Source organism: Myxine glutinosa, chromosome 5, assembly GCF_964187855.1.
Source record: "Myxine glutinosa chromosome 5, kmMyxGlut1.1, whole genome shotgun sequence".
Lineage (NCBI taxonomy): Eukaryota > Metazoa > Chordata > Myxini > Myxiniformes > Myxinidae > Myxine > Myxine glutinosa.
The window spans coordinates 180,299,991-180,321,412 of NC_136265.1; the positions used below are offsets into that span (position 1 = coordinate 180,299,991).

The 21,422-nt window shown below is 41.6% G+C and overlaps 2 protein-coding genes across 8 annotated transcripts in view; one reads left to right on the top strand and one right to left on the bottom strand.

Annotated features, from left to right (window-relative positions):
* The window catches only part of ZNF335 (zinc finger protein 335), a 167,056-nt gene that overhangs the window by 45,259 nt on the left and 100,375 nt on the right, over positions 1 to 21,422 (bottom strand). For all 7 annotated transcript variants that reach the window (XM_068115359.2, XM_068115361.2, XM_068115355.2 and 4 more), the window contains one exon: positions 19,746 to 19,960. In XM_068115359.2, the coding sequence (XP_067971460.2) occupies positions 19,746 to 19,960 (215 nt within the window). The remainder of the gene's footprint in view (positions 1 to 19,745; positions 19,961 to 21,422) is intronic.
* On the top strand, positions 10,309 to 13,212 carry LOC144892431 (uncharacterized). The gene is made up of 2 exons (XM_078779198.1): positions 10,309 to 10,760; positions 10,904 to 13,212. The coding sequence occupies exons 1-2, from the start codon at positions 10,548 to 10,550 to the stop codon at positions 11,240 to 11,242; spliced, it is 552 nt and encodes a 183-aa protein (XP_078635324.1). The 5' UTR covers positions 10,309 to 10,547; the 3' UTR covers positions 11,243 to 13,212.

A 21,422-nucleotide genomic window follows, 5' to 3' on the forward strand; every position in this document is an offset into this window, starting at 1 on the left:
CCCAGAGTACATTATACATATATTCATCTGGGTTTTGAGCTAATCTTAAATTTATAATTATTTTTCTCACAATAGGGTACCAATAGGATTTATTGACGTTTTCTAAAAGACTTTTATATTTCATAACTTTGAGAAGTTCATTTTTATTTAATATTTTAAGCAAGTCTCTATTTGTGGGCTTTACAATATCTGTATATGACCAATCCTTGATTACAAACTTTCCCTGTTTATGTTCCAATTCATAAGGAATTTAAAATGTTGCTCCCTTTTCTTGCAAGTATCCTTGGATACAAAAATTATAATTCTCCTGAAGTAGTTTTCTTGCCATTTTAATATAAAAAAAAAATTAATTATCTTCAATTGGGTCAATAAACATTTTTACCGTGCCTATAACGCTAATACAACTAAAAAAATAACGGTTTGGGGATATTATTCTCATCCATTTCTGCATGTATTGCAATAGGATTACTTGAAATAGAACCAAGTTTCCCAATACACGTAAATTGTTCTGATTTAAAATAACCGTGATAATCTAATTCATTAGTTAACCACTCCTCATCCTCCTCTATTTCTGTTTCTGAATTAGTGAAAGAAACAATCTTTTTTACCATATGTGCCATCTCAAAAATAAAAGAGTATTATTACTACATTTTATTTCGACGGTTGGTGTTTTAAACGATCGACAAGGTGAATTAAAACTTGATGGTGAAATAGGGGTTGGAACCGTTTGATACGTTTGAATATTTGCGGGAATTATATTTTGAACAGATTCTATATTAATCCCAAGCCACATGCTGGAATTATCGACCAACGACTTTACATCAACGATAAATTCAAAAGGTGTTTCCATTTTAAAAACGAGCTCTGCTTTACTTTTGATACATTTGAAAAACTGTTTTATGTGTAATCCAAGTCCAATGTAAAACATATCCGTATGGTTGTAATAATATTCCTCGAAACAATCACGGGGTAATATAACTTTGATCAGTATGTTTTGCGTCGTATACGTTTCAAGATGTAAACCTTCGGCAGTTATTGTGACAACAACAACAACAACATGCATTTTAAGGCCATTTTCCCTGCTAGAGCGGGGGTTAGCCTTGCGGTCCCCATGACAATCTTCTCCATCTTGCTCTATTTTCTGCATCTCTCCTTGTTAACCCCCTTGCCCGCATTTCTTCTTCCACCATCTTTGGCCAAGTCTTTCTCGGTCTTCCCCGTCCTCTACTTCCTTCGACATTCATTTCCATCACTCTTCTCAACCAGTCACTTTCATCCTTCCTCAACACATGACCAAACCATCTCAACCTGTTCCTCTTCACAACATCAATCACAGGCTCTATTCCCATCATTTTTCGCAATTCATCATTTGTCTTCCTCTCTCTCAACAATACTCTGCACATCCATCGAACCATTCGCATTTCCACCCTTTCCAACCTTCGTTGCTGCTCTACGTTCATTACCCATGTCTCGCTCACATAAATCGTAACACTTCTCACACATGCAGCATACACCTTTCCCTTCAGCTTCAACGACACTCCCCTCTTCATCAGCACGCCACTCAGTTCCCGAAACTTCTTCCATGCACATCTCACTCTAGCAACCGTTGCCGAGTCTGATCCACCTTCTCCATTCAGCATGTCTCCGAGGTAGCAAAATGTTTTCACACCTTCCAGCTTCACGCCATCTCCAAGATCCAACTCAACATTTCCTCCATCTGCAGCTCCCTCTGTGCACACCTTACATTTGAATGTAGCTGCCACACTGGTTAATGACCCTCTCAGACCACTACATTTTTGATGAACCCACTCAGCGCACATTGTACATTGAATGGAGTTCACTCCGACACCCTTCCTGCACACAGCACAGGGCCACTTCCCAGTTCTTTCCACCTCACCACATGCTTTACCACTTGCCATCACCTTCGTCTTTCCGATATTCACCTTCAGACCTTTTGTCTCCATACATTCCTTCCACTTGTTCATCTTTTCCTTCAGTCCATCCATACTTTCTGCAATCAACACCAGATCATGTGCATACAACAACTCCCATGGTAAACCCTCCTTTACGTTCTGAGCCAGCACCTCCATCACAGCTACAAATAGTAGTGGACTTAGTACCGACCCCTGATGCACTCCCACCTTCACCTCAAACTCACCACTGTTCCCGTCCTTCGTCCTTACAGCTGTGCGCGCTCTTTTGTACATTGCCATCACTACTCTGATCAACCATTCCTCCACTCCTAACTTCCTCATTACCCATGTCAATACTTTGCGTGGAACCCTATCGAATGCTTTCTCCAGATCAACAAACCCAGGAAACAACTTCTTCCTCTTCTCCATCTTCTCCATCTTTCTCTTCCTCTTCCTCAACTTCTTCTCCTCTTCGGCAGTTATTGTGAAACAAACGGTATTCATGTTATTCTATAATAATTCAAACAGGGCTTTAAACTTGTTTGAATTTTTGATCGAGCGTAAAAAAGCATTACTTATTTTAATAACGCAATGTTTCTTTATACTAAAGATCAATTTTTAAAATAATTTATTCGCCAAGTTTTGTCTTTTGTAATTCTTGTGAATAAAATGACCCCAAGATTTCTTCTCCATGTAAATCATATAACTTATAAGTCCAAGGTACTGCATCCGTTACCTCAACGATTTTAAAAAGTTCATTAGTCCATCTTTGTATAACCCTTCTCAAAATGACTTTTCCATCTGTATATTCTTACAACATCGTCAACTTTGAACTTTGGTTTTCTCAAATTAACCTTCTTTTCATATTCTAATTTTGTAACTGTTTCTGACGGTTTTTCTTTAGGAGATGAATGTACCACATTGTTATAATTATCAACATTATCCTGAATTTCCGATACCCATTGTTGAGAACCGACTTGTGTGAATTTTTTATATAACCTCTCTTTCAAAGTGCGATTGAAACGCTCAATAACAACTGCTTTTCCTTCATTAAATGTACTGTATAATGTAATGCCATGCTCTTTAAGAAATTTCATGAATATGCTGTTGTAGAACTCCGTCCCTCGTCGGTCCATAGCTTCTTAGGTGTTCTCTTGCTTTTATTAAATATCTGTTGGAAGGCTAACATCGGAGGATTACCTCTCTTGTTTTTCAGGGGAACAACCCAGGCAAATCTACTCCTCAAATCAATAATGGTTAAAGCATACTTGTACCCTTTATCGTTATTTAGTTCAATGAAATCAGCAGACCAGATGTAATCTACACCTTTGGAATAAACCTTCCTTCGTTTAAACTTTGTGATCATAGGTTTGTGCAACTCATTCGCTAAAATGGTTCGTTCCTTAGGTTTAATATCACTCTTGGAGTTTAGTAGTTTTTTTGAAGGGCAGCCCCCATCCCAAATCTCAATTTAAGAGCTATCACCTTCTTCATGAGAGGCCTAACAAGTTTCTCTCTCAACGTTGGATTTCGTATCAAAGACAAATAATACAGCATTTCTCTATCGGCTTCATGTTTTCCGGCTAATGTATTGGTGTTACGATAAGCAATGTCGTTCTTCATACACGTCTCATCAACCCTGTCTATGGGTTTAGACCACAGTTTAGGATTGTCATTTTCATCTAATCTTTTTTTCCAAGTTTGTTCCAGGGCCACAGAAGGAATACCCCGTTAGATGTAGTTCCCTTGGAATCCCCGTTGTTGTAAACCTACTACCTGATAGAAATTTTTGTATATCACCCCCACTTTTAGATGAGATGAATCGACACTTTTTAGTCCCGCATATTACACATTCTCCCTTTTCATAAACTCTATTCTTTTTATTTATATCGTACGATATATTTTTAGTTTTGGTTTTCTTTTTACACTTGATACAATAACTCATTTTATTATTAGATTAATTTATTTTTTAATTATGTACATGTTTCCATTAGAGCGACAATCAATTCCATTGTTTAAAATAAACCTTTTATCATCATAAGCTTCCAGGCCTTCTTGTTCACCTCCTCCGTATATAATTTATGTGCATAACTTCTTATAGTATTCATTTTTCTAAACTCCTCTTTCTTTAAAATTAAACAATTATAATAATGTTCAAACTCTATTTCTTCTTTGATAACACCTTTCTATATTCCTTTTAACTTCTTATCACATCTTTCAATATTATTATCAATGTATTTATAAGCATAAGCCTTAGCTCTCAATCCAACATATTCAGTCATTACCTTTCCTCCTAATTCATCCTTAAACTTTCCAATAACCTTTTTATTCTTTGAGGAAAACAACTTATCAGTTGACTTATAATTACTCGTATCATATGAGTCACTATCCTCAAGCATATCTGAATAAACATCTTCCGTCTTAATTTCTAAAATAAAACTATCCGTATCTATATAAAGTAGAGAAATATTATCTTGATATTTCTTCTTCAAGTTATTGTAAAGGTAATCATACATGAGTAATTTTGATAAATCAAGAACCATCCCATCGTTCCTATATAAATAGGTTTATCCATTTTAATACTCTCTTTTTGCAAATGAATAGCAACAACGTTCTCTGAAAACACCACTTCTCTTTGAAAACTAGGTTTATTAATTAATTTTGATGCTTGCTCTAAAGATGTCGTAAGTCTTATGTTTTCTATATTCCTAAGATTTTCCATCGTCTTTCCAAATACAGAATTATTCATCAATTTATAAAAGTCTTTCTCAAAATCGGTTTTTGCTTCGGTTTTCCTTTGAGTATTAAAATCAATATACTCCTTCATCCAATGACTTTGGTTAAACTGTATAACTCTATGGACTTTCTTTACTATAAATCCTGCCCATACATATTGCTTCACGTTCCTTTGGTGTAAAACATAATTTTCTTTATCATATAATGTAGTAAGTAATTTTTCTGTTGGTTTACCTTTTATATAAAATGTTCGTTGATAATCACTTAGCCATTCTTCTTTCGGACATTCTTTGGTTGGGGCATATGGTAGGTTGTCGTGTTTATTATGGAGTTTTCAGGATATTTCAAATCAACCTCAAAATAATATCCAACTTCCGAATCGTCCAATTCTTTTTGTGAGGATGTAACGATGTTTTGTAAAACCTTTTCGTAATCTTTCTCTTCAACCCATTTGAGTCCTCCATAAAGGAGAGCTTGAGACAGAGCCCATCCATACAAATTATTAGCATCATAGTACATCAGATAAGAACTATCTTTCATATCATCATAATTAAGAAGATACTTATTGTTAGCCTTAGCATATCTCTTAGAACATACTTGTGATATTCCTCCTCTTTTAGCCTCTTCTATCATCAAAAGCATATCTACATCACTGATTAAATCCAACTTCTGTTTCGTCATTTTTAACATGGCACTCCAAGCTAATCCGGGAGCAGTGTAGTCGTGGATGGGATCTAACCTATATGATTGTTTATTATGACAAACTGTTCTAAAGGTTTCAAAGACGTCGGCTTGTAGTAAGACGTCGGTTTTAAGATACAAATCATGATACTCTCCAAGGTTCTTTACGTTAAACGTTTTCCAAATATTTTGTGCTTGAGTATATTCTTTATCAGTTATATGACATTTATTTAACTTGTTATAGAAACATTCTTTTGGGGGAAGTTGTGTTTCTTTAAATCTCTCAAATGAATCCATGTAATCGTACAGGTATATTCCCTTTTGTGATAAAAGTTCAATTTCTTTTTTATCTACGATATACATTACTCTGAAAGACACGGAAAGTTTTTAATATTTGATGCCAAGGTAGATAATGGACTTACCATACATTTAAATGAGTCAAGAAACCTGATGTGAGTCGTATCATATATAGCTTTGTCGTTTTTATAGTCATATCCTATTTTTGTGTGGAAGAAGGACTTACTACTTACTTTTTAACTTTAACTTAACTTTTACTTTAACTTACTGTACTTTTTTTATACTTACTTTTACTACTTACTACTTACTTACGACTTACTTACTACTTACTAATGTACTTACTTTTTCCACATGCGAAACTCGCGTTTATGTTTATTTAAATTATACAATGGACTACAAAATGTATATGTTTCATGACATTTGTTATATTATATTGAAGAGCCGGGCTCTTGCTTGAGACGGACGAAGTGACGGGCAAGACACAAACTCATCTGAGAAGATGTTTATTGTAAGAACCAACTCGGGAAATCTCTAAAAGCCCGTTTATCGGGCTGCATATATATCCAAAACCCGAAAGCATAACCGAAACCGAAAGCCACGCCTCTCAGGCGAGGCGTGTTTTGGTGGTCACGTGACCGACAGGTGCAAAGGATTATAACCGCACGCGCGGCACGCTTTGGTGGTCACGTGACCAGCCACCCCGGTACCGAGGTTGTCCGCCGGTGACGTCTGCTGCTGGTCTCGCTTGGGGGACCCATGGGTCGCTACACACGCCCCCCCAGAATGGACTTGATCCAGGAAGGTCAACCCGAGGGGGGTCCGGATGACCCGACCGAAACGACCCCTGGCCAGTCGTGGGCGGGGGTTGGGGGGGGTCCGGTGTGGTGGCGGGTGGTCGGACGGGGGGTGCAGGCAGGGGGGGGTCCGGTGTGGTGGCGGGTGGTCGGACGGGGGGTGCAGGACGGGAGGCGGCCGAGGGGCCGGGCAAGTCCTCGGGGGAGGCTGCCGAGGTTCCTCGCGGGCCTCCCGAGGTTGCAGTTCGCGGGTACGGTGCCGAGAAGCCTCGAGCGGCGCACGCGAAAAGCGGGTGAGCCAACCGAGGGGCTGGTCAAGGCCTCGGGGGAGGCTGCCGAGGTTCCTCGCGGGCCTCCCGAGGATGCAGGGCTGGTCAAGGCCTCGGGGGATGCAGTGGACGGGGGGCGGCCGAGGGGCCGGGCAAGTCCTCGGGGGAGGCTGCCGAGGTTCCTCGCGGGCCTCCCGAGGTTGCAGTTCGTGGGTGCAGTGCCGAGAAGGCTCGAGCGGTGCACGCGAAAAGCGGGTGAGCCAACCGAGGGGCTGGTCCAGGCCTCGGGGGAGGCTGCCGAGGTTCCTCGCGGGCCTCCCGAGGATGCAGGGTCGGAGAAGTAGTTGCGGTTGTAGTTGTAGGTGCGCGAGGGTGACGAAGCGGCCGTGCCGCGAACGTCAGTGCGTGCGAAGGTGACGAAGCAGCCGTTCCGCCAACGTCAGTGCGCGCGAAGGTGACGAAGCAGCCGTGCCTTCGGAGGGTCTTGGAATAGGTTCGCCCCTCCGGTCGTAGAGGAGGAGCCGAGCGCGGTGCGCGAACCTCATAGTCATGGCCGTCGTCGTTACCGAAACTCCGGCATGTCGAAACCGCGGTCGAAACTGCGCCCGAAGCCATGCGGGAGAAGCCGGCGTCACCAGCCTAGGTGGCTTCCCTGGCAAGGGCGCACTTGCCGTGTCCGTTCGCAGCCCCCGCATCCGTGCGGGGGCAATCAGAAGGTTGCGTGTTCAAATCACGTCGGGGTCACCAGTGAAGAGCCGGGCTCTTGCTTGAGACGGACGAAGTGACGGGCAAGACACAAACTCGTCCGAGAAGATGTTTATTGTAAAACCAACTCGGGAAATCTCTAAAAGCCCGTTTATCGGGCTGCATATATATCCAAAACCCGAAAGCATAACCAAAACCGAAAGCCACGCCTCTCAGGCGAGGCGTGTTTCGGTGGTCACGTGACCGACAGGTGCAAAGGATTATAACCGCACGCGCGGCACGCTTTGGTGGTCACGTGACCAGCCACCCCGGCGCCGAGGTTGTCCGCCGGTGACGTCACCGGCTGGAGCAAGGAGATTCTGCTGCTGGTCTCGCTTGGGGGACCCATGGGTCGCTACAATATCACCTTTATCTATCAATATTGTTGAAATGAAGATCAAATAGCTGTATGTTGAAATATGTTGAAAAAGTCAAAACTTTACATGGGGTGTACTTACTTTTTCACGTGACTGTATATCAAAGAAAAGTATTCTAGTAATAGTAAATCCACTAACTGCAAGCGAATGATCTACCTGTTCTTCTTCTTCTATAAGTTTATCATAAACATCCGTTAATAAGAACCCCTGGAGTGATGCGATAAAGTAAGGTTTTGTTCTCATATAACGTTTTGTAATAAGATCCCCTATTTCAGTAGTCGATTTTTTCAATTCCATTTTTACCCCCATATAAAATTTAAGGGGTTTAATCTCAGCCAATGTATTCTTTACATAGCTTTCAACAGCGGGTTTGATTGTTTCAATCGCCTCAGCTATTGATTTTGGTTCTGGGGGTGGTAAATAAAAAATCCTTATTTTAATATGTCCATTAAATGCCCCATCAGTGTCCTTAATAGTGTATCCCCATTAAATGCCCCATCAGTGTCCTTAATAGTGTATCCCCTCAACGTTTTGTGTTTTTGTGATTTAAGATGAGTAGGAAAGCTCCTCTTCAAGACCATCTTATCACAAACGCGACAATATTTTGTTTCTCGTTCGGGTGGAGCTACCATATGTAAAAGTTTGAGTGTGTGTTTGCGTGATTTAAGATGTCTTTTATGTTCACTTTTATAATCACGTTTACAAACATCACAATACCATGTTTTGGTTTTTCTTGTTCAAGTGGAGCCATCATCTGTGAAAGTTTGGCTTTGTGTTTGTTGGATTGAAGGTGTTGTTTATAACACTGGGCTGCATTTGAAATATTTTTTTCAGAGGTCTAGGTTATCTCAACGTTTCTTATATGTTTTTTGCATGCTGAATTCAGAAATGTATCTAATTTCGCTCAATCAGGTCAACTTTTTAAATTTTATCTCAATGCTATCTCAATTTTAAGGAAAAAAATAATCAAAATTTTTGTTTTTTTAATTAGCATTTTTAAAATTCAAAATCAGACTTACATTGACAGAAAATGTACAAACTATACATATAATGACACAAGTACACTTAATGTGGAAGAAAGTGCTTTCTCAATTACTTTCATTTCAATTTCAGAAAAATATAGATAAATCGTTGTTTCTGGCAACACCCAACTTCAGTCGCTCCAGCGGCTACGTGGCTCAGTCTGGTGTCTCCTGTCCACTTAGGTGCATGTGAGCGGCAGTACGTCCTGCGTAGTGTCCTCTTTACTATAACATTACTGTGATTCACGATGAATCGAAAGTGCAAGAATGACCCAAACAAGTTCTGCTATATCTGTGGTAAAGTGACCATGCCAGACCGGCAGTCTAACATCACACGTTTTGTAAGGAAAAGCTATCACGCATACTTTGGAATGAAACTTGGTGACCAGGACAAAGCCTTTGCCCCTCACATATGCTGCAAAACTTGCGTTGAGAGTCTGTGGCGCTGGAGCCACAAGAAGATTGAGTGTCTGCCTTTTGGTATCCCAATGGTGTGGAGGGAGGGAAGAGATCATACTAATGACTGTTATTTCTGTATGACAAACCTACAAGGTGAGTTTATCAATTTTGTTTGAGTTTAACTTTATGTTTAATAAATTCCCAAACATTCTAAATTGTTTAACTTTATATATCATGTCACCCCCTTGACGGTATGTCTATCTCTTTCATTTTAGGCATAAATCGAAAAAACAAGCAACACTTAAAGTATCCAGACGTGCCATCTGCCATTAAACCAGTGCCTCATGGACCAGGAATTCCAATTCCAGCACCGCCCAAAAATTGCAGACATTCGGCGTCCGATTCCGATGAACAAATGGAAGATGGTGACATATCGCACAAGATCGATATTACAGGTCGCACAAGATCTGCCAGCAACCCTCTGATGGTTAAACTGCCGAAATCTCGGCTCTCTGCTCACCTTCACTCTTTCATTCCTCTTTTCTCCCGCCTCTGGAACAAACTCCCTCACTCCCTTCAATCCCACTCGTCCCTCCAGGTCTTTAAAACAGCTGTTCACCACCATCTCTTATCTTCCCCCATCCAAAACCTTGATCTTTTCTACCCCCGCTAATTCACCCCAGATCCACCTTGTTTGAAATTCCAACTTCTTTCCTGGAAGTCCTGGCAGTGTCCATATGTTTTATACCTCTCCCACCCACCCCCCCTCTTCCCATGCCCCCCCCCCTAATGCCCTCTCCCTCTCACAGATCTCTCGATGTCTCCATGTCTCTCGGTCCCTGCTCTCAAAATAATGTTGTGTTTGTGTCCTTTCTCCTCTCTCCCCATCTTGTCTACCGCTCCCGATGTTATATGTTTGATGTGTCAGTTTGTCTTTCTGTGTGATTAATGTTCGCTCTTTCACGAGCCTCGATCTTGTATACAAAAAAAAAATATATATATATATATATATATATATATATATATATATATATATATATATATATATATATCTGGTACATATCAGCCTACAGGCGAGCCAAGTCAACCCAAACTCTTTAGCCAAGCGGAGTTGAACGATTTGACACGAGATTTGTGTTTGTCCAAAGAATCTGCTCAGTTGCTAGGGTCATGACTTCGTGAAAATCGTTTCTTAGCTCCTGAAACTACATTCTCCTGGTACCACAGCCGTGAAGAAGAGTTTCGAGAATATTTTAGTTCGGACGATGAAGTTTCTCTGGTTTACTGTGGCAACATCACCGGCCTCATTGCAGCTATGGGTTTAGCGTATGATCCTACAGAATGGCGGCTCTTCATCGACTCCTCAAGTAGAAGCTTGAAAGCAGTACTACTCTTCAATGGCAACAAGATCGCATCTGTTCCGGTGGGTCACTCGGTACAGATGACTGAGAACTATAGTAACATGGAGCATTTGCTAACTGCTTTGAAGTACAAAGATCACAATTGGATGATTTGCGGAGACCTAAAGGTATGTTGGTGTCAACCTAGTTACATATATTTTTCTACTTTATTTATTGAAATATTCTTAACATGGATTAAAATATATATTTTTAATAAACTGGAATAACAAATTTTAAAACAAATATGTGTGTTCTTTATTTTTATTTATAGGTTGTGTCCATGGTGCTGGGTCTACAAGGCGGCTACACCAAATACCCCTGCTTTCTCTGTCTGTGGGACAGCCGAGCAGACAAGCAGCACTATGTACAATGCAACTGGCCAGAAAGATCTGGCCTGGAACCAGATTCCCACAACGTTGTGTCACACGCTCTTGTGAATCCTCAGAAGATTCTACTTCCGCCACTGCACATCAAGCTCGGACTTATGAAGAATTTTGTCAAAGCACTGAACAAAGAAGGTCGAGCTTTCGCTTTCCTGAACAAGAAATTTCCTCGCATAAGTGAGGCCAAGCAGGCATTTTTGATGGCCCTCAGATCAGGGAGCTTATGAAAGATCCTAAATTCGACGAAAGTATGGAGAGCAATGAGAGGAATGCCTGGCTCTCATTCAAATCCATTGTGACGAACTTTCTGGGCAATCACCGAAGTCCAGAGTATGAATGTGTTGTGGAAGGGCTCCTGCAGAGCTTCCAGGCTCTTGGTGCACGCATGTCCATTAAAATGCATTTTCTCAGCTCGCATTTAGACTACTTTCCGGAAAACTGTGGTGATGTCAGCGAGGAGCAAGGAGAACGGTTTCACCAGGATATTCGAGTGATGGAAGAGAGGTACCAGGGCCGATGGGATGTCAACATGCTTGCAGACTACTGTTGGTGCCTCAAGAGAGATGTTACAGATGCGACACACAGACAAAAATCTTTGCGAAAGCCATTTATTCCACATTAATTGTTTTCCTTCGTCTTTTTAATGTTGAATTTCACATTAACGGTACTTGTGCGTCATTTTATATATAGTTTGTACATTTTCTGTCAATGTAAGTCTGATTTTGAATTTTAAAAATGCTAATTAAAAAAACAAAAATTTTGATTATTTTTTTCCTTAAAATTGAGATAGCGAATAAAAACTTGACATGATTGAGCGAAATCAGACATTTCTAAATTCAGCATGCAAAAAGCATATAAGGACCATTGAGAAAACCTAGACCTCTGAAATGACGCAGACCAGTGTAATTGTTTTTATAATCGTGATCACAAACATTACAATATGTTGTGACCCGCTTTTTATATGTCCTCATATTGTTCATTTTAAATACGAGAAAATTCTTTAAACTAAAAATCAATTTTTTCCCCACAATGTAAAATGAATAAAATTAAAATGTTGGTGTAAATGTCCACCCCAATGTGTTGAATAAGTTATGACAAATCTTATCATGAAATTGTTTACACTCAATTGTTTTTAAACCAGTAAAATCTTCAAGATTACATTTATGTTTATGTTTATGCAATAACTGAAATAATAAATATTGCATATTCAGAATTTTTTTTCTATCTAGTGATTCAACCTTATCTCTGCCATGTTTTTCATAGTATAGGTTTAATAATGTTTTAGAATCGGTAATTAACGCTTGTTCTAAATGAGAAATATCATCCAATTTCTTCTTGGTTAATGTTACATATATTAGATTAATATTACCATAATGTTTCGTATATTTTAATTCTTTTAGAAACATGGTGATATGAGTTTTCGTAAAATTGGAATATTTTATAACCTCGTCTTCATGGTTGATCAAAAGTCTATATGCTTTAAACTTTTCATTCAGATCGTTATTAACCTTTTCTGGTATTTTACAATATTGTTTACCTTGATATTGAGTAATACATTTTTGAAAATGAGAAACTCTATTGTAAATATTTTTCCCTATTATATTTACTCTCTTATTAATCATTATGTCATATTAGTGTTAAAACTGAATTGTTGGTTATTATTGCAGGTTACTGGTTGCAGGTTATTACACCGCAAACACGTTTTAATATTTGTGTTAGTTATTTCAAAATCAGAAAAGTTTTGATTTTTACAAAATGTACAAGTAATATTAGCGATGGGTTTAATTTCATATAAAATGGGTATATTCCATAATTTTGACCTTATTATTTCTCTAACAATATCTAAAAACTCATTTATAATTATAGATACTTTCTTTTTAAAGATTGGATTATGTGTATTCATCAGTGATAATGGTTTAGATAAAATTGATTTATATTCATGTATCAATAATCCTGTCCTCACAATGTAGAACATTTTATCCTGATTAATATTCTGTAATGTTTGTTCAATATTTGCAATATTTGTTTTAATATCAACTGATGTTTCATTATAAGTTACAATAAAATCTTTTATCCGATTTAATTTTTCATGAAGTACATCAAATTCATATTAAATTTATTAATTATTTCATTATCAATGTTAATAATATCTATTTTTTCATTTAGGTTATTCATTTGTATTATAATTCTTATCCTGTTAAATAAAAAATTCAATATTTTGATTTTTTTTTTTTTTTTGTGAAAATCGGAAATTTTGGAAATTTTTAGAAAATTCAATTAAATCGTGAAAATGTGAAAAAATAAATAATTAATTGGTCATTTCCGGTTTGTGGTGAGTCACTTCCTGTTTTGGGTTGAGGTAGTTTCGGTTTGGGGGGCAAGAGTGTGTGGGGAATGTGGGGAATGTGGGGAATGTGGGGAATGTGGGGAATGTGGTCTGAGGTGGAGGTGGTCTGGGGCTGTTCTGGATATCTCCTTTTATATCTACTGTCATTATTTTTTTCTCCACTAATTTATTCCAAGATTATGCTCAAGAAATTTCATCTTGATAGGTTGAAGTTTTGTACTTGCCAAATTATGACGTCATAATGGAGGCACCCATGACATCATTAACATATTTTATTCCCCATGGAAAGTTCTTTTCAATGAGCCATGTCTCAATTTTTTCTATGCAGCACTTTCAGAGATATAGAGGTGCAAATCTTTTCGGTTTTTCCAAGATGGCAGCCGAACCACGTGACCTATGACGTCATAATTATCATTTAAAAATTATACAGGTGGAGTTGCACCTATGGTGAAAATTTCCTGTCAATTGGACCAATGGTTGCAGAGAAAATCATATTTATTCTGTGTGGACAAACAGACAGGCAAACAGACAGACATCATCATCATGTCGCCCCGCCGTTACGGCGTTGGTGTTCAAATCTTGTGAACGCGCTTGTGGCTATACAGTCCGAGTGCCGATTTGCATCGGCATCCACAAGTTGTACAAATCCATTTAGATTCAGCAGGCACCGGTTGCCGCTCGCGTTCCTTCTGCTTTCTGCGGGCTTCTTTGGCGGCATCTATACGACCCTTTTCCGCGGAGTCGCATCGTGTATGGATTAAGCTATGCCATTTCGGTCGATCACTGGACAGAGCTTGTAAATTGTCGAGCGGGATGTCACATTCTTTCAAATGTGCACGCAGTGTATCCTTGAAACGCAGTTTGGGCCGGCCCACTGATCTCTATCCTTCGTGCAGTTCTCCCATAAAAATAAAACGTGGGATCCTGTCTGCGTCCATCCTCAACACGTGGCCGACCCAACGGAGCTGGGCCTTTTGCAGGGTGTATGTGATTGATTGCATTTCAGCTCGCTCGAGTACTTCTGTATCCGGCACGAGATCGGACCAATGGATGCCTAGAATTTGTCGTAGGCATCGGGAGTGAAAGCCATTCAGTCTGCGAAGGTGGCGTGCATAGCAATTCCAAGATTTGGCTCCGTACAGGAGAGAGGGGATGACAACTGCTTTGTACACGGCCAATTTTGTGTTCACTTTGAGCCCACGTTCTTTCCAGACTCTGCTGTGGAGTCGGGCAAATGAAACACTCGCTTTGCGGATTCTTTGGTCGATTTCCTTGTCCATGGTTGCGGTATTCGATAAGCACGTGCCCAGGTACGTGAATTCTTTTGTGACTGAAAATAAGTGACCCCCGATCGTAATTGCTGGTTCAACGTACGGGCTTCCCGGCGCTGGTTGATAAAAAACCACGGTCTTTTGCAAACTGATAACCAGACCAAACGCCTCCATGGCCTCAGCAAAACGGTCAACGATATGCTGCATTTCCTCTTGTGTGTGGGCAATCAAGGCTGCATCAGCGGCAAACAGCAGGTCACGTATTACCATGGTCTTGGTCTTTGTGTAGGCTTTTAGACGTCGGAGGTTGTAGAGGTTTCCGTCAGCACGAGAACGGATGTGTACGCCAGGCTCCAGATCGTTTGAGGCACGCTCGATAGCTGCCGCTAGATAGACCCCAAACATGGTTGGCGCAAGCACACAGCCTTGTTTTACTCCCGTCGTGATGCTGAATACGTCAGTCTCATCCCCGTCTACCGCCACTTTGCCTCTCATTTTGTCGTGAAAACTCCGCAGCAACTTGATGAAGTGGTCTGGACATCCATAGCAAGCAAGAAGTTTCCAGAGTGCATCTCTGTTCACCGTGTCGAAGGCCTTCGTCAGGTCGACAAAGACCATGTACAAATCCTGGTTTTGTTCCATTGCTTTTTCCTGGACTTGCCTCGCTGCGAACACCATATCAATTGTGCTGATATTTGAACGGAAACCGGACTGTGATTCCGGAAGCGTTGCCTCACTGATATTGTCCACCAGTCGATTGAGCAGCAGTTTCGCGAAGACCTTGCCTGTTATGCTCAACAACGAGATTCCGCGGTGGTTTCCACAATCTGAGCGATCGCCCTTTCCTTTGAACAGTGATTAATTTTGTGTCACGTCATTCTTGAGGAACATCCCCGGCCTTCTAAATTTCAATGAACAACACCGACAACGCTGTAACCAGATCGTGGCCTCCATACTTCAACAGCTCGATCGGAATACCGTCCGAACCAGGGGCTTTTCCACATTTGACCTGTTTCACAGCTTTTGCGATTTCGTCTGTTGTTGGTGGATGTGCCAGGTGGTTCTGAATTGGACGCTGATCGATTTTGTTGATCACCGAATCATGAACTATCGATGATCTGTTCAGAAGGTCGGAGAAGTGGCTTTGCCAGCATGCGAGGATTAGCGATTTGTCAGTAAGTAGTTCACCGTCCAGTGTCTTCATCGGGAAAGTACCGTTTCGTTTGGGTCCGTAAACCGTTTTCAGACCGGAGAAAAAGTTGTGGTACTCCTTTCGCTCTGCGTAGCCTTGGATCTCATTTGCTTTCTCGGCCCACCAAATATGTTTCAGCTTACGGATGCATTTGGTTGCATCACTACGAAGAGTTCGGAACTGCTCTCTCTCATGCACAGATTTATCCCATCTCGTCTTCAGTTGTCATACCGTTGCTCCCGTCCATGGTACACGGAATCTTGTGGTGAGGCTATTGCCCAGAAACAACTTGCTTTCGTCTCCTGGAAAGCAAATCCAACGGGGGGATATCGCATTTCCTTTCACAAAGCCCGAAACAAGTGTGTGTCCACCCTCAGGAGAGCCAGGAAACAATATCTCTCCGTTCTCAGGACCGAACTCTCTTATCTGTCTCCCTCTTCCAAATCCTGGTGGCGTCTGGTCAAATCTGTTTCTGGTGTTTGTTCCCCCTCCATCCCCTCCCTCACCTCAAACGGCCGCACGGCTGACTCCGCACGTGAAAAAGCTGAATGCCTCAACTCTGCGTTTGCCTCTAAATCTTGTGTCCCAAACCAATCCCTCTCTGTACCCACCGTACCCAGTCGTACCCAGCTGCTCCTGGACTCTGTGTCCTTCTCTCCTGACAAGGTGGAGGAGTTTTTGTCAAACCTCGACTCTGATTCTGCAACTGGTGCAACTGGACCAGACGGCATCAGCCCACGGGTCCTAAAATCCTGTTCTTCCGCTCTTTCACTCCCTCTCTCTGTTCTCTTCACCCTCTCTTTTGCTCAAGGTCATCTGCCATCTGCTTGGAAATCTGCCAACATCACCGCTTTGCACAAAAAAGGTGCAAAAACAGATCCCAGCAACTACGGACCAATCAGCCTTCTCCCAATTATCAGCAAAGTCATGGAATCCATCATTGCTTCAGAAATGAAATCTTTCCTCTTCTCCAATGGCTTGATCTCTGATCATCAATTTGGTTTCAGACCTGGTCACTCTACTCTGGACATGCTGCTTCTGCTTTCTCAACAATGGATGGAGGTCCTCAATGCCAAACAGGAAATTAGAGCCGTCTCCCTTGACATATCACGTGCCTTCGATACGGTCTGGCACCCCGCTCTGCTCACCAAACTCTCCTCTTTTGGTATCCATGGAAATTTCCACGCATGGCTGGCGGACTTCCTCTCTAGTCGTAGTCAACGTGTGGCCCTGAATGGGTTTCTCTCATCTCCTCTTCCTGTTCAGGCTGGAGTTCCCCAAGGCAGTGTTCTGGGCCCTGTGCTTTTTCTGGTCTTCATCAATGATCTCTCTGACTCTCTTGAAAATCCTCTCTATCTCTTTGCTGATGACTCTACCCTCTGTCGCTCCATTCTTCATCCCTCAGATCGGCAGTCTGCAGCCTCCTCACTCTCTGCAGACCTGGACAAAATCACAGACTGGGCAAACAAGTGGAACATGTCTTTCAATCCTGACAAATCTCACACTCTTACAATGTCTCTCCGAAAAGACCGACTGGACAACCCTCCCATCCACTTTCTGAATAATCCTCTCCAAGAAGTTCTGTCACTCAAGATTTTGGGTCTCACTATCTGCCATGATCTTTCCTGGGAAAACCACATTTCAAATCTGGCCTCCAAAGCCAGTCGCCGACTGGGCATCCTCCGTCGTGCAAAGTCCTTCCTTGGCACACCTGAGCTCCTCACCACATACAAGGCTTTCATCCGCAGCTCAATGGATTACTGCTCTCCCCTCTGGGCTGGTGCTCCTGCCTCACACCTAGCTAGACTTCACGCTGTTGAAACCAAAGCATTCAGAATCAATGGAATCTCCCGCGATGAAGCTAACTCCAAGGGCCTCTCACTCACTCACCGCAGACAGGTTGGTGGTCTTTCCGTCTTCTACCGACTCCTCTCTGGCCTTGCCCCCCCAGCTCTCTCTGGGATCTGTCCCGCAAATATTCCTACAGGTCGCGCAAGATCTGTCTGCAACCCTCTTATGGTTAAACTGCCAAAATCAAGACTCTCTGCTCACCTTCACTCCTTCATTCCTCTTTTCTCCCGCCTCTGGAACAAACTCCCTCACTCTCTTCAATCCCACTCCACCCTCCAGGTCTTTAAAACAGCTGTTCACCACCATCTCTTATCTTCCCCCAGTCCAAAACCTTGATCTTTTCTACCCCCGCTAATTTCACCCCAATTCTACTTTTTTGAAATACCAACTTCTGTCCTGGAAGTCCTTGGTGTCCTTGTGTTTTATCCTTCTCCCACCCCCCCCCCCACCCCCCAACCCCTTCCCACACCTCCTCCCCCCAAGCCCTCTCCCTCCCACACATCTCCCTGCTCTCAAATGTTGTGGTTGTGTGCTTCCCCTTCTCTCCCCATCTTGTCTTCTGCTCCCTCTTTTTATATATTTTGTTTGTCTGGTTGATTTGTTTGTGAAGTAAATGTTAGCTCTTTCACGAGCCTCGATTCAGTATACAAAAAAACAAACAAAAAAAAAAAAACTGCTGTCTATCAGCGCGACTGCCGGTCGACAGTGCTTTCTGGAGGGCAGCGTTTTTCATGTCCAGGAGCTCATGTAACGATTCATTAGATTCGTCAAACCAGTCATTGCATGTCCTCGTTTTTGATGGAATTGTGTCGGGCGCAGCCTTCAGGACAGCCTGCTTGAAACTTGACCATGACGAGTCTACCATTTGAGACATTTCCGTTGAGACTTTGTCTCCATACTCAACGCGGAGAGATTCGCTTGTCACCAGTTGACGCACATCGATTCTCGGCTGACGCTTTTGACCAGCAGAACGATGTTGCCGAGCGATTCAAAGCCGTAACTTGCTCCTAACCAGCAGGTGATCTGTCCAGCATTCGGCTCCACGCATAACGCGTGTTAACTTGGTGTACCGCAGATGCTTTTGGCGCACGATCACATTGTCGATCATGTGGGAGTGTTTTGACCGAGGATGCTTCCAAGTTCCTTTGTACTTGTCAGGTTGCTGAAACATGTTCGTGCAGACAAACAGACAGACAGATGAAAAATCGGTAAGAGATCGAGGACTTGCCGGAATGTACTTTTTTTTATCGGCCATTTTGGATCAAAATGGCGGGAAATCTATACATGTATATACGCTAAGCAATGGAAGGTAACCGAGTAAGTGAATGCATATCTCTTGTCCTTTCAGAGTTATAGTGGTTTGAAATATATTTTCAATGAAAACTTGGCCCCCTGACCTTTGACCCCAAAAAATAATTAAAACTAAGCATTTTTGACAATTTTATGCCACATGTTATTTTTCGGGAAATGAATAATGAACATTTTGGTGTTGGTTAGAAGGGAATCGGATAATGTTTGACAGAGTTATTAATAAAAAAAACAATTGTTGACCTTGACTGACCTTTCAAGGTCACTCAAGGTCAAAGGTCATGGTGCCAAATGAAATGTCATATGTGTCTTCCTATATGTCAGTAACAGTAAGTGTATGCATATCTCTTGTACTTTTAGAGTTATAGTGGTTTGAAATATATTTTAAATGAAAACTCGACCCCCATGATTTCACGTTTTGGGTGACCTTGAGCTTGACCTTGGGCCTAGAGAGTTAAAAATTGGGCACAGTCTATTCCAGGGCAAGGCAAATATGTGTGTAAAGTATGGCGATGCTAGGTGCAATGATGTAGACGTAGTACTGTGCACAAACAGACAGACGGCGAGACAAACAAACAGACAGACAAACCAACCAACCAACATACTTGCCGGAATCTATTCCGGCAAGTAACAAACGGACTCAAATGCAATACCCTCTCCTCAGGCGAGGGTAACTAGACCCATGCGGCCGAGCGTTTCCGAAAACTACACCTCACCCCATCCCTCCACCCTCCCGCCAAAAAAACAATCGCCATTCCCACCAGTTATGGATGGTGTAGATACTCGGCGTCGGTGCACCATCAGCAAAGTCAGAAGCAGCAGCCATTCTTCCAGCTGAGTTTCCATCATTTGCACCTGGATCGTTGACCTCATTTTCTTGGTAAACCGTTTCCCAGTGTTCATTCACGTGGAGCATCACCACTTTGCTTAGTGCAGACGATGAGGCCTCTGCATCAGTGTCATTTTCCATGGTGGGCTAAAGGGGGAGAAAAACCCAGCTGTGGTCATCTTCAGAGACAAAGTCTGTGCCATGATCGACACTATGGTGAGTCAATAAATAAAGCCACCTTGCTCTTCCATGAGCCTAAATTTTGTGTACCGTGTAAAAAAAATAATTAATAAAGGCCCTGTCAAGTTGCAATGTTCACCGCAAGCATACAGTATGACTTGTATTTATACATAACAAGGCATTTTTACCCATCACTTCGCTGATGGATTTAAAAGAAAAGACAACATGTTGCACTTCAAACATTCTGCTATTTTCACTGCATCATTTGCCCAAGGTAATCTTCCATGTGCTTGGAAGTCGGCTAACATCACCTTCCTTTATGATCCTTGCTGATTCTACACAGTTCCGATAGAAAGTCTACGCCCCCTTTCAAAACTTTTACCTTTTGTTACCTTATAACCTGGAATTAAATTGCATTAAATCAGAATTTTTTCACCATTATTTACACATCATAATCCACAACTTCCAAGTGAAAAACAAATTCTTCAAATTTCAAAAAAAATAAACAAAAATGCAAAACTCGAATATATTGGTTGGATACACCTGCGAGTCTGTTGGGATAGGTCTCCACCAACTTTGCACACCTTGATTGGGCAATATTTTCCCATTCTTCTGAACAAAACTGTTCAAGCTCAGTCAAGTTGCATAGGGAGCATTGATGGACAACAATCTTCAATCATGGCACAGATTTTCAATTAGATTTGGGTCGGGGTTCTGACTGGGCCACTCAAGGACATTTATATTTTTGTTCCTTAACCACTCTAGTGTAGCCTTGGCTGTGTGCTTGAGGACGCTGTCATGCCGAAAGGTGAACCTCCGTCCCAATTTCAGTTTTGTTTTGTTTTTTTTTGTTTTTTTTTGTTTGTTTGTTTGTTTGTTTGTTTTTTGTATACAAGATCGAGGCTCGTGAAAGAGCGAACATTAATCACACAGAAAGACAAACTGACACATAAAACATATAACATCGGGAGCGGTAGACAAGATGGGGAGAGAGGGGGAAGGACACAAACACAACATTTGAGAGCAGGGACCGAGAGATATGGAGACATCGAGAGATCTGAGAGAGGGCGAGGGCTTTGGGGGGGGGCATGGGAAGGGGGCGGTGGGAGAGGTATAAAACATATTAGGCTAGTGGCCAAATTTAAAAAGGGGCCTAAAATGTGAGAAACCCCTACCCACGGTAGAACAAGTCACAACCTATTTTTTCTTGAAGAGGGATGTTTGGGGAGTTAGAAAATCATGGTTGTGAACCTGAGATCATTGCACAACATTTTGAAAATCACGTTTACATATGTACCACTGCAGACTGCAAAAATGGATTTAATCGCCACAGATTTTGGCTCATATTGGCTCATATATTTGTTAATACTGGTGCTACAAACACAAATTTGGTACCAAAATGTGCGGAATGATGACATATATATATATA